The sequence below is a fragment of the Columba livia genome, chromosome 1 (genome assembly GCF_036013475.1).
Source record: "Columba livia isolate bColLiv1 breed racing homer chromosome 1, bColLiv1.pat.W.v2, whole genome shotgun sequence".
NCBI lineage: Eukaryota > Metazoa > Chordata > Aves > Columbiformes > Columbidae > Columba > Columba livia.
This window is the reverse complement of record NC_088602.1, coordinates 153,218,468-153,232,790: the sequence shown is the minus strand read 5'-3', so window position 1 is coordinate 153,232,790 and position 14,323 is coordinate 153,218,468. Positions and strand designations below refer to the sequence as shown.

Here is a 14,323-nt window from a genome sequence, read left to right as displayed (position 1 = left end):
TACAGGACAATCGGCTTCAGATTCATGCCTGCAAGCATTTCAAAAATAGTGGTAAACTCTGCACTTTTTATTTTTTTCACTGCCTACAAGTTTTAAAGACCTGTGACATATTCTAGTGTAAAATTTCAGCTTTAAATTAAAAAATTAAAAATATCCTCCTGTTTTTCACTGGGCGATAAACATCACCTGACCAGCAAATCCAAAATAAGAACTTTATGCAACATCCTAGCCAGTCATTAATGTCTGCTAGTGATGTATAGCACAAAAGCTTTACTGCTTACCTCTGGACAAGAAACAGCTGCATCTGTGCTAGGAGTGCATCTCCACTGTGAATCTGGACTTAACTGTAGTGGCCCTTACTAGAGCTGAACTGGAAAGTAGAGGCACAAGGAATCATTGTGCAAAGATAACCTGGCAACCTGTATCTGCTGTGCCACACAAATGCCCTTAGGTCCTTCCTCAGCTTTCACACCAGGAGACGTTGCACTCCAATGTGTGAATTTGTCAGTGTGGACTGATATTGTCAGTTCAGGGATCTCCGTATCATGCTTATAAGAATGGCACAGACAAGCCTCAGACTTAAATGACTGATATTTTACATTTCTATCTAAGAAAAAAATATATTGGGTAAAGCAATGCAGGTCACAATACAGATGTGTTTACACTTGTATTCAACTTCCAAGTGGCCAAGGTTGTATACCATGTCACTGTCCAGCCTAGCTGACAGTGACAAGAAGTCATCAAAAATTTTAGTGTATTCTGGACCTTAGCCATGATCAGAAATTATCCCAACTTTCTAAATACCTAAAATCTCAGCCTTTGCCCAAAAAATTGAATACATAAGACTTTCTGGTCATATAGCTCTATCTCCAATGGTAAATGATTATTTAGTTATTTTCAATAATCCAGATTCACCTGAACTGGGTGAGGGCTCAAGGCATCAAACTGCTGTTTGGACTCACCTTCCCAAAGCTGGCGGCATTGACAGGTTGCGTGTCATTTTTCTCGCAGAAGTCCAAGTAATGCATGTAGAGAGCGCTTCGAGGAATACAGACACCTTCTGCAATCTCATAGTTCTCCTCCAGCCTTAAAAATCAAATATCAGAGAGAACTGCAAGTATGTTGGATGTCCTCTGTGGTAAACAGTGTGCAAAGCTACTTCTTTAAAATTAAACATTCTGGCTATTAATTGTCAACTGAATTTTCTCTGCTTTGTTCCTCAGTGCTCCTTGTAATTCACTTCCATACTGCTTACTTGCTTCATTTCATTCGTGCTTGCTGTTCAAAACATAGGCTGTGAGTTCTCAGGTGAGTAGAGATTAGCACAAAGAGATATTGGTCTTTGACCATGCTCCAAAGTGCTATTTTTAGGAAAAAAATATGCTAGTAATCTCTTATACCCTAAAAACATCCTGCAGTAAACAAATATATGTACAACTCTGAAATAACATTCACTGAGGTGAAGCATTCTCTCATTCTTTACAGAACAAGACACCTTTGGTTCATGACACATTTTTCATTCCTGGCCAGCTGCAAAATTCCTTACCTTGAGGAAGCAGGTGTGGCTAAAGCAAGTTATTTGCAAGTCCTGAAGAGTACGCACTGTATCATATCTGTATAATGCTTTCTTGTTATTGTTGATGAACAAAGTGGAAAAAAAAAGAGTCCGTGATCCGAACTCAGTGCCAAATAAAATTGTGACATAACATCCTCCTCTGCCTTGAAGAAACTATCATCATTCATTTACACAGGCAAACACACAATTATAAAATTTTAAATTATGCATCAAATACATGAATAGGCATATGCTTCACCTTTAAAATTTGAAACTGGGCTCATTATAAATCTATATGTTAGAAGAATCATTCCTTTGAAATAACCTTTTTATGATTGCTGATCCAACAATGTTCAAGAGGTATTTACATATACACTTAACTTGAAACCATAATTAATCTTGTCATCAGTGGTGTTACTCATAAGCTTATAGTTACATGTGTGCTTGTCTGCTTTGCTGGCTAGGAGAAGAAAGTGGGTGCAACTTCCTCTTAAACATATTAGAAAATCAATAGATATTCTCAGAAAACTCAGATTTTACTGTAAATAACTCCCTGTAATTTGATAGTTGTAGAACACCTTCCAAATACCTAGTTTTGCTCCTTCATTGCCTTTTTCAGGACCTACCTACCTTCCATTTCAGTTATCGTGGTCATTTGCGACTGCAAACTATTTTAATAAGATAGCCGGCTGGATGAATGGAATCAGTTTGTATGGGCAACATCTATTCTTCCTTGGTTTCTACAGAAATATCATCACGGCATCTTTCCTCAAATTCATAGCGCTTTAACAAAACCTCCTTTCAAAACCTGGAGAGTTCGTTTGTATACTATAGCTACTAATTGGAATGTCAGCTTCCGTGACCAAGACAGGACAGAAAGAAAAGCAGTTAATTATTTCTGTTCATATCTGATGAATTTTTCTCTTTTTCTCCTCTCTTTCACAGAGAGTCATTAGTCTGACACCGAACAATGCTCCATTATACCTGAACTTTTTTTTTTTAATGATCAAAACCCCATCTTGCTCCACTTCTTTTATTTTCCTGTCTTTTATTTAACAACTTTATCATATTTTGAATTCAGCTTCATTCTACAGTATTGTGGAAAGATAATGAACTCAATCTTCTACCTAACAAATCATTATCAGAAATAATATATATATAACATTTTAAATGTCCTAATAAAGCCATGTGAAATCCAGTAGTTCACAATGAGACCTTTTGTGCCACTACAGTATAGCAATAAAACACCTAATCCTTCCACAGGAATGACAATTTTATCTGTCCCTATTACTATTTCCCTCTTTGTACACTTATATACTTCTGGATTAAATGAGATTATTCTATAGCAGAACGAGGTCTGTAGTGTTGTTACAGACTTGAAGGCAACAGAACAACTGTCATGTTACCATTCCTAATCACATAAAGGATTCTAGAACAGATTAATTTTGATGCATTATAACATTTTCTGAGAAACTATTAATCTGGGGAGAATGTTACCTAGCAATGATTTACCTTCCCTTTTTTTACTACTTTTTACAAATGTTGCAGAAAATAGTTTTGTTGATTTTAGTTTCACAATACTGTTATTATTCGGAGCACCTACACTGCAAGCCACCAAACTGCATGGAATTCGGCTGTCCGAGCTTTTAATAATTCTATGTTTGGAGAAACAGGCACACAGACGCCCCAAACTGAGTTAAATCCAGGTTTCACACAATTTGGTCAGCCACTTCACCACTGAAATAATCACCAATGTTTTAGAGCCAGGTGTTTAGCAAGCTATAGTTTTATAGATGATAACGAACACAGGAACAGGGGATAAGCACAGGATGCTAAGTATTGGTGTATGCGTGCCTTAACAGTTACATTCAAGCTCACATAGTTTCCCCGATTATGATGTATTTGGCAGTAATACTACATTTGCTATGCGTTTCACATTATTTTGTCTCATCAACAAACCAAAACAAAAACATGTTTCCAGGAAAATGTTATTTAGCCAGGCTGACAGTCATCTAGACTTTTCCTGACATTTTCAGCTACTTCTTCCTCCTCATTTATAGTGTTTAATGTACTTTGCCTTTGGAGAAGCAGAAGCATTAAGGACAGATCCCTGTCGGATAGATGTTGTTCACTCTTTTCAGCAAGATGCCAGACAAGGAATAACTAATAAAGTTGATGGCAAAATGAACCATGTGACAAAATGTACTTATTTCCCTTATGTCTCATTTTGCTTTCCCTAATACTTTTTTCCTCTTCTTTTTCCTTGTTACTGACATTTCCTCTGTTTCTGTTCTCCAACACTCCATTGCCTTCATTAGCTGTAAATGATAGTAGCATCTAACAGTAAAAATGTGACCAGTTTTAACTTGGCAGACACTGCAGACAATTGTGGTGCTTCCATTTACCAGCACAAGACAAGTTTGGTTCTGTGTCCTGAAATCTGGTCAATAATTTACCCCACCACTTCCACCTCCTGAAACTGGCCCAGAGATTCCTGTAAGAGGGTAGGACACATGCTTAGCCAAGGCATATTCAGGTAAATTTAGTCTTTTTTGCCTGTGCAAAAACTTGGATAAGGCAAAACTGTCAAACACTTCAAGCTAAATCTACAGGAAGTGCTCAGTGCAACATTTGTGCAGTGCTGACCACAATATTTTATCAACCCAGAGGTTGGTAGGTGTTACCGCAGCAAAAATTACCTGATGCTGCTGTGTCTGGCACTCCAGAAGGGTGAAAACTCCATATCTTTACTCAAAGCAAGCTCGCTACTTTAGCAATTTGACAACAACTTTTGAGCTTGTAGTTTTATTTAGTATATCAAACCCAGTAGTACAGTTTATCTGGGACATACCAATTCAAAGCTGCAGTACATGGGCTGAAAAGCATATGGAAACCACCATCAAACTGTTCTATGGTATGGCTACAAAGCTGGGAAACTTTCACCTGCAGGTCTATTAATAAATGAGCCAATTGTATCATTCAGTTTAAGATCAGCTAAACAAATTAAACTTGAAAACTTCATTGCTTTCTGTTCCCTCATGTATTTTTGTGTGGAAAATGGAATGGAGGAAATTGCAGATGATGCGAAAGACTCAAAGGGGAGAATGTCTGACCTACCTAAACGTTTCAGAAACAGGACAAAGCAAGCAGGTAGTGAGCCAGTACACTAGCAAGGGGCAAGGAAAATAATGTGAGCAGCCTTTTCAGAATCAAAATTCTAGAATTCTCTTGCAAACACTGCTGAATGAGCATTAGCGTGCACACTGCATTCCAGCAGGGCTCAATATCCCTGGAGTTTAGGGATTTACCAACCTTTATGACCAAGGAAGCTTGAAAGTATTTGGCAGAAGACTGTTTACAGTATTTGCATGTTTTCTGTTGGGAACAGTATCATTGGCATGTTCTAATTAACTCTGACTTCTCAGCTACTACGTTATTTGCTTCTCTGGAAAAGACTCTTAACAGACTCTACTGCAAAACAAACACTGTTCTAAATTTGGGACCTACCTCCTATTTTATTTTAGTTAGATAGTTATTTGTTATCCTGTTTGAAGTGTGTTGAAGTTGTACGGGTGAATAATGGAAAATAATAAAATACATCTGTGACATTTCACTATTATTTTAATAATTTTCTCTTGATCTGCAGACATCCCCTTTATTCACTTTTCTTGAACTTCTGAAAAACAGTCCTTTAGTGATACAAATAGTTGCAAAGAAGCAATAATTCAGAAGTAAATGCCTTTATTTATATTTGCCCATCTCATTATTTGCACTGGAATTTTCTGCAAGTTTCTTCAAGGTAGAACACTGAATACTTGCAGCAACCTATTCTAAATCAACCCACAGGTGTGGGGTTTTTGAAATCTAAAATTTAAATTATGAGATTTAAAAAAGAAATACGGATAAAATAATCCAAATATCTCTATGTGTATTTCACAGAATTACAGAATTTCACGGAGTGAAATTTACTGAATTAATTATTCTTTGCTGTTTGTTCAATTAGATCTCCCAAGAGACTGACGGAAGCAGAAAAATAATTTTGCTGACATCTTGCTAAAAACCCCACATTTTTTGCCAACAATCTGATCTTTTCATCCAGGAAACTATGACAAGTACTTCGAGGTGAACTAAAGGCCTTTCTTTAACAGACTTAAAACAAGCTAAGGGGCATGGGTTTTCAGACAAACATGCTCCCAGGCTTCTCTGTAGCAGAGCTCTGCTCTGCCGGATACAAGGAACCCCCTGAAAGATGCTTGATTATTTACAATGTTAAGAAAGCTAAATCAGAATAAAAGTCTAAATTAAGAGAAAAGTCAACAAAAGTCTAAGAGATAACCTATACAAAGGGATGTCAGAAGCATAAGTGACATCACAGAACATGCAGCCTTAAATACTGCTGTAAACTATAGCAAAAAGCACTTGTTCATTTTTCATAGCACAGTAAACTAACAAACTTTCCTCTCCCCATCTTCTCTCTCTTCCTAATTACTCTTCCTTTTTCCCCCTCACTTAATTTGCAAGGGATTTTGGGAAATGAATCAAACCACAAACTCACTCTCTTCTTTTGTTGTCTTCTACATTAAATTACAGAGATCTGATTCAGTAAAACAGTAAATGTGGGCTTCACAAGACACTGAAACAAATGTGAGTCTTGAAAAAAAATTCTTAGTACTAGTTTTCTTTATGTAATAGATATAACAATGATGACAAACCACAAATCACCACCTGGCAAGGTGGCAAACAAATATGCCAAGTAGATCTTCTAAACTCTATCAGAGGTTTCCTATGTTCAACCAAATCCCATAAGAGTAAGACATTTGTTGAGAAATGCTGTACAAGATACTAATGAGCAGATTAAACACATACAGTGAAAGTATATTTTGAACTGTATAAGATGTCCAAGTTGTCTATTCTCTTCAGCTGAAAAAGGCATAAGAAAAAACACTAACAGGGTTTCTTGATTTTTTAAAAAAGGCATCTTACCATTGCAGTGTAGCTGGAGTTGAATGTGGTTTCGATGCTCTATTATTTTCTTTTTCCTCATCTGTTAAGAAACAAAAATTACTATGTAATTTCAGTGGGAATTGCTCAGGCATTTATGAATTGCTAAGGAATTATCTGATTTTTAAAAAGTTCTAAAGTGCCAAGGCTTTCTCAAAATATATTGACTCAATTGTGGGAATGTAAATAATTATGTTCTCTAAGTTAGCATATGTAGATACTGCTTAAGGCAATAAACCTTGCAAACATCACTGATAGCAGGAGCAGGGTGGAGCATAGGGATAATGACATTGGAAAGGATAAATTTATTTGAAAAAGAAGTGCAAGTCTTAGACCTCTAGCAGCATGTCAGAACATAAAAACCCTTTCACCTGCTTTAAGGGAACAGTTGCCTTACCCAGGTTTTATATTAGATGAGGCATTATACATAATTCATCCACGGTTGTGATCCTAACATACAATATGAACTGGAAGTTTATAAATTTACAAAGATTAATTATGTACAAGAAAAACTGAAATTAAAAACATTCTATAATATACTTTCTTCCCTTTCAGATATTTTTTATGATAGTATTCCTCATTAACTGTTTCCAAGGTAATTCTCTGATTTGCCAACTTTCCAAAAATTAAAATAAAAGATGAATAAAGAAGATAATAAAAATAAAACTCCTAAAATATTGGATTATTCCTAGTTCACATTAGTTCTTTTGAAACAATTTTAACGTATGTACAGAATAATTCCTACTAAATTCTAATTTGTGAAGGATATAAAACATTCATAGGTGAAAGATGGAGTGAAGCGCAATCAGCATCTCCAGAAGGGTATTCTCTGGGACACATTGTTTTATTGAATGCGGTTTGATATTTTAACAACTTTGTCCCTTATTACAGCATTAGGTGTAGCAGGCTTTGATACCTAAAAAACCCAAGGTAAACCACTGCGCCTGTACACCTTGCTTGAAGTTCCATTTCTTCATACAATTAACTTTAAGAAGTTACTTAAGTGAGCCTTTGGGATGCTGAATCCTAAGGGAGCTGCGCTATCACCTCTGAGCCTCAGACCCCATTGGGAGGCCCTTTGTGCAGTCCCAAGAGCTGACATGCACAAACAAAACCCCACTTTGGAAAACATCATCTTCAGCCCTCACGCCACATTATTTCTTCTGTTACATACAGGGCAAGCTGTTTTTACCGAACACCCTTTACCCTGTGAGGCCGGTCCCCCAAATGTCAGGAAAATCCAGATTCACAGTTACCCGCAGACACTGCCAGCAGCCCCTCTTCTGCATCTGCATGACAATGGCCCTCTAATTATTGGACCGCACACTCTGGCCCTGCCTTTCAGGGGCCCACTTTTATTCAGTGCATAGCACCAACATACACATTTCAAATCACTTTTAAATTGTGTTTTTCACTTGTTTTTCCTAAACAAACGGTCGGCACGCAACAAACCTTCAGCACACGGGGCCTGAATGCTGAGTGGCCATGGCTGTTGCAGGCCAATGGCGCTAGACAACAGGACAAGCGCCTTCTCCATAGCAGGAGGCAGAGCCGTGCAGCACAGATTCAAACCACTTGGTGGATTAAATAGTCAGAGCCCCCTTCTCTCACAACAATGACTGTTTTTCCCTTCTTACCCTTGACAGCACAGGCACCCTAAGAAGAGTTCGCATGGCTGCAGCCTTCCCTGAGAAGGAGCTTGGGGAGAAGGGGGAAGACATGTCTGCCCCTGAGTTTCATTGTTTATCCAGGCAACAGGGGACAAAAGAGCCTGGCTTGGAGGTGTGAGAGCACCTGCTGGGAAGGCAAATGAGCCATAGGAGTTGGACTCAATGATCTTTGTGGGTCCCTTCCAACTCAGGACATTCTACGGTTACATGATTCTATGGTGTGGAAGGTCCCACAGTTGCCATGGAGGGGCAAAAGGCAGGTCACCTGACCAGAGCCCGGTCCAGTCCTGCATCCTGCTGTGTCTCCCCAGCCAGGGAAAGAATAGACAGCAGGGCTGGGAGGGACTCACAGTCTCACATCTCCCCAGGCTTGGGGCAGGGAGACTGCTGCAGCTCCATTCACCTACAGGCAGCCCTGTGGGTGCCCAAGAGGCAGAGACCTCCCAGCCTTTCCCAAATTAAAAGCGAGAGAGAGATAGTCATGAACAATTCATCTCAGCAGAGTGTTGTGGGAGGTGAAGTACTGACTGGCAGGGGGCCTTTCCCCTCCTTAAGAAAATTATGGCTGGCAGTCAGGGGGGTAACACAAGTTGTACCAACATGACATGAGCCAGCAATGTGCACTTGCAGCCCAGAAGGCCAGTTGTATCTTGGGCTGTATCAAAAGCAGCATGGCCAGCAGGTCAAGGGAGGTGATTCTGCCCCTCTGCTCCGCTCCAGTGAGAACCCCCTGAAGTCCTGTGTCCAGCTCTGGAGGCCTCAGCACAGGAGAGACATGGACCTGTTGGAGAGGGGCCAGAGGAGCCACAGAAATGGTCAGAGGGCTGGAACAGCTCTGCTGTGAGGACAGGCTGAGAGAGTTGGGGTTGTTCAGCCTGAAGAAGAGAAGGCTCTGGGGAGACCTTATTGCGGCCTTTCAGTACTTGAAAGGGGCAGACTTTGTAGAAGGGAGTGTTACGACAGGACAAGGGGTAATGGTTTTAAACTAAAGGAGGGGAGATTCAGGCCAGACATGAGGAAGAAATGTTTTACACTGAGGGTGGTGAAACACTGTCCCAGGTTGCCCAGAGAGGTGGTAGATGCCCCATCCCTGGAGACATTCAAGGCCGGGCTGGACAGGGCTCTGAGCAACCTGATCCGGTTGAAGATGTCCCTGCTCATTGCAGGGGGTTGGACTAGATGACCTTTGAAGTCCCTTCCAACCCAAACTATTCTGTGATTCTAACAGAGACCCATTTCACAGGGCAGGGCAGAGCCTTTCTACAGACTGGAGAGATTCAGGTCTTTGCTGTTGCAGGGAAGGAGACATTGCAGCGAGGTACAACCACCAAAGCTGTTGCCTTTAGGTATCAGCAGCATGTGGGGGCCCCGGACATCCTCCTGTCCCCCACTGTCTTCTTGTTCAAATTAAGGTTATTAAGGTCATCCATTTTCTTAATTAGTATTTTCTATGTCAATGCCAAAGCCTATCATCCACTGGTTGGTTTCAGCCTCACTGGAAATTGCTAGCCTGTTTCCCCAAAAATAAAACCTACCCCAAAAATAAGCCCTAACATGATTTTTCAAGATTTTTGAGGATGCTCAAGATATAAGCCCTACTCTAAAAATAAGCCCTAGTTACAGTTCATTTTTTAAAAAGTCGATTTAGATAGTGTCCAGGCAGCTATACATGTAAAAAAGTAAGCAAAAATTTTATAAGACCCTGTCTTATTTTGGGGGAAACAGGGTAAGGAGATGCAAATTGGAAAGGCTGAAAGCCACTGATCTAAATAACCCCTCCTCTAACTAAGGTTCAGAAATCTTAAACCTCTGCATGTGAAACCAAGAGGTACTACTCCACCCTCTCTGGAATAAACATTTTTATTATCTTTCTTGATTTAAGGGGGGTAGTATTTAAAGGTGTGTTATTAGTTAGCACAGGTGAAAACCATCTAGACTTAGTTTTCCCCTGGATATGGCCACTCTGTCAGACATCAAGCCACTATCTAAATTATACAGTACTAGAGTTCCTACATCCCTTTCATCCCTCCCCCAGCTGTTTTTCACTCACATTAAGAGTGAGCAACTGTGAGCAGGTGCTTTACCTAACCTGCCCTCAGACACACTACAAGCCAGCCATACTCAGCTCCTCTCATTCAAGGATTTGTTTTAGCAACACGAACAACAAGATCATAAACTGCAGTTTAGATCTCCCTCCTCAGGTATGTCTGCTTCCTGGGGTACACCTTCTTCAAGACTCTTCAGCATCATCTAACTGTCCCTTAAAACCAAGAAGGAGAATGACAGACTTTGAATTTATTTTTAAAAATTCTTTAAGCACCATTTTCCTTCAAAATATTACCCATTGAACAATTGGATTTTCAACAAAACCTTTTTTTCACACGGTTAGCAGGTCTCCCCCAAAAATCAATTCTCTATAAAAGAGAACATGATTTTTTTTTTTTCCAATGGACCAGCTGTCAGCCAAAATGTTTCTCATTTTCACCAGGTGTTTGCTGAAATATTTATTTTCAGAAAACTTTGACCTTTTTGGTTAAATAGATGGAAAGAATTACACGTAGCATAGGAATTGGGGGCGACCAAGAAATACAAACATTCAGTATTACATATACAAGCACTTTATTCTGCTTTGTGTAGTTCAACAATGCAATTTCATCAGGTAACTGACTAGCAGAAAATAATAAATAACCATATTCTCTATATTTTAGTTGGTAGCAGCACATTCAGTAACTTCCCTAATGAGCTCAGAATGTTTTTTTTTTAACTCTTGACTCAGATCTGATCCCAAATCTGTTTGTACAGCACGAAATAAATGAGGAATGCTGTTTTCCCATACTTTTTGGCCTGTCATTTTATCAGTCCCCATCAGAACAATGCTGTAGATTAAAATTAACCCATACCTTTTAAGATTCAATACTTTTAAACTCCAACATATTTTGTAAAGAAAGAAAATAAAGACACTGAGAAGAAGCCTTGCTTCAAGGCACCACCAAGGAATAGAGTTGAAAATTCTTCCATGACAAATGCAAAAGGACTTGAAGTCACAAGGATAAACCCTGCTCCTGATGCACAGCTGCAGGTGGAGAAAACCACTTGCCAGGTAGGAGCAGGTCTCACTCCACCGCCAGCAGGAGGACTACCAGCATTCCAAGAAAAGGTATCTTCAAGGTACTTGGTTAGGTGGGAAACCTGGTATTTATCCCAAGCTGAAAGCAGGTAATAACATAGTTGCAAGTAAAACTCTCAGTATGGAAGAGGCCTTTAAAGAAATGCAAAACTGGGATCATCAAAGTGCTAGAAAAAATAGTATTTATTGGGTCACAGAGAATATTTTTCTTCCCAAACTCCATTGAAGCTGCTTTGCTAGCAGCTGCATCTTTCTCCTTTCAAAACTCTATTACAAAGCCACTGTAATAGAGCTCTGTTTGTAACTTCTTCACGTTTGTGGCTCTCCCTGAACTCTCAGTAGTATCCTCTAACTTCTGCTGTCTGCCTTTAGGTCCAGCTCAAAGGAATTCTTGCTTCTTGGAGCAAGACATGGAGACAATAGGAGCTACGCTCGGCACCTCTTTAAGCACGCTGCCTTAAACACAGTAAGCAGAACAAACCCAAGTGAAGACTCTGTATTAGTACACCTTTTTCTAAAATGTTGATGTTACTCTGCTTGTCAGAACTAAAGTGGAGTTAAAGCTCTGCTTTCCACTGTGAATAGAGGGTTCTGTACTTCCCAATGCTGCCTGCATGTGTGTCAAAACCTTTAAGGACATAACATTATTAGTAGCTTTATATGGATAAACTCTTTCCCTTAGTCCAGGTAACTCCACACCTTTCAGAGGAATAGCCTCTTCCTCTGCAGCCCCGGCAGTCTAGCTTCTGACTGTTCTCAAAAGTGATTTTCTCTTAGCTAAAATTAAGCAGTAGTGAGAAGCTTCCCTGTTTCTTACTTACATGCAGCCATAAATAAGATTGAGGCTCATTAGGATGTAGTCCATGCTTTTAAAATAAAGAAACATGGGAGCATAGTTCCAATTGAGTAGGTACAATTAAAAAAGAAATCATTTTCTCCAAGGAAAATTTAAACAAAATCAAGTAGCTCTTTTTTTAAACTTCTATTTTTTTTTAATTGAAGAATAAGAGGCTTAGTTAAAAAAAAAAAAAAAAAAAACAAACCACCATTGCACTATTGGATAAATCTTCCATTTCATTTTCCAGTTTGAACACAGACTTTGAACAGTGCTTTTGAAGTGCAAAAATCAGTCTGAATTAGCCAAAATCTTATTTTATCTCACATGAACTATTTACACATTTACACTTCTAAACATACAGGAAAATTTGGACAAGGAACCCTTCCAGTTCATCATGTACTGTCATGACTCCTTTCTTACAGAACTCAAGTTGAAACTTTAATAAACCTTGAATTGTGTTCTTCCAGATCCCTATTTCAATTTGGAGAATCTCGCTTAATGCTCAATACACAGAAAATGTTGTGAGTTTGAGTTTTTTAATTATTAGATATGAAGTTGTACTGTTCCCTTTTCCTGTGAATCTTTTAAATAACATGTAGAGTGTGGAAGTGGTGGAAGGAAAAAAATGTTTTAAAAAATCGAAAGTGAAATAATATTTAAGAATTTTTATATTAGAATATAAAAGTTGTGTTTTGTGAGAGGTCATATGAGGTTCCAAGAGGGTAAGAAGTGCCCCAAGAAGCAGTGAGACCATGGGAATCCACAGCTCTGAGTCATTGCTTCCCTTCACATGTAATGCAGGCTCAAGAGGCCTGGAGGTATCTGGACAAGAACAGAAGATTGCAAAGGACCCCTACATCCTGAAGTATGGTTCTGTAGCATGCTCCAAGTATAGGAAAGGAGACCAGCAAAACTATTACTCTTGTCCTAAGAACCTATAAACTCTAAAAACATCCAGGAAGAAACAGTCACAAGACCAAGCATGGTACCGAGTAAGAACATCATCAGTTCACAGTGCAAATTCTCACAGTTGTCACTAGCTGCAAGGCCAAAAAAACCCCAACAACACACAAAACCAACATACATACACACAAAAAAATACAACAAAAAAACCACCCCACAACCCTACACTGAAGCCACATTTTCTCTGGTAGAGCCAACAGCTACTTAACGTATTTAGAGACAGAAACTAAGCAGTCAAGAGAAAGAAGGGTAATGCCTTCTTTTGGCTGCAGATGAAAACTGGAGCTCCACTGACAACAGCAATTTGACCACCGTTCTGAGGAATACAAGTAGGGTTACGTGGGTCTTTCAAAACATTTTGCCTCCTGCTGTTGGCAAATGTATGACAGAGGCTGGATAAAGAGTGACATGATGGCTTTTGAAATTTCTTAATTGGTGTATGAACACTGTTAGAAAAATGTTAGAAAACTCAAGAGCTGGAAAGGAGCACATAATACAATGATTTCCAAGATGAAACTTCTGGTTTGTTCTGGATTTCACAGATTATTGGTCTTCTTGCTGCTGGGCAAGTGACTTCTTCCTCTTTCCTACTCCTTCATCTTCACTCTTTCCCCTCATCCCCAAAGCCAAGGATGACTTTTCAGGTGGATTAGTTCTCTTATCTGCACTGCAAAAATGCTGCTATCAGCGCAAAGGAAGCATCTGGGAGTACTGACTATTAAGAAGGAAGCCAGATGAAAACAACTCTCATTCCCATTTCCATTACATATTGTGACAATATCTTCTGCACACAAATTGTGGCAGAAAATGTATATATTTATTTTATCAGCTCTACGTTTGCTGCATTTCATTATCACCGCTTGTCCCTTAATTCCAGCACCAGAAAACAGAATGAACAGCCATCTGATCTTCTCAGTGCTGTTGTCTTAATTATCTGCTCTTCCTAACACTCAGAGGTCCACTTCTTACTGTCCCTGGGTATGTGGCAGATTTCTCATGCTCGCTTTCTGACTGAAAACTACAGCTAGTTTTGCTACAACCTGTTTAGGGTAACAGATATAAAACAGAACATAGAAAGAGATTTATAATTGTGACATTATAACCTGTTTTACTACAGTTGGTGGTGCTAAATTGTTACCTTGACAATACTGTCTTGAACTGTGAGTCTA

At 39.2% G+C, this 14,323-nt stretch overlaps 1 protein-coding gene across 4 annotated transcripts in view; it reads right to left on the bottom strand.

Annotated features, from left to right (window-relative positions):
* The window catches only part of RFX4 (regulatory factor X4), a 94,071-nt gene that overhangs the window by 58,902 nt on the left and 20,846 nt on the right, over nt 1-14,323 (bottom strand). For all 4 annotated transcript variants that reach the window (XM_021294678.2, XM_065039237.1, XM_065039246.1 and 1 more), the window contains exons 3-4: nt 6,539-6,599; nt 963-1,086 (exon numbers count right to left, since the gene is read on the bottom strand). In XM_021294678.2, the coding sequence (XP_021150353.1) occupies nt 963-1,086; nt 6,539-6,599 (185 nt within the window). The remainder of the gene's footprint in view (nt 1-962; nt 1,087-6,538; nt 6,600-14,323) is intronic.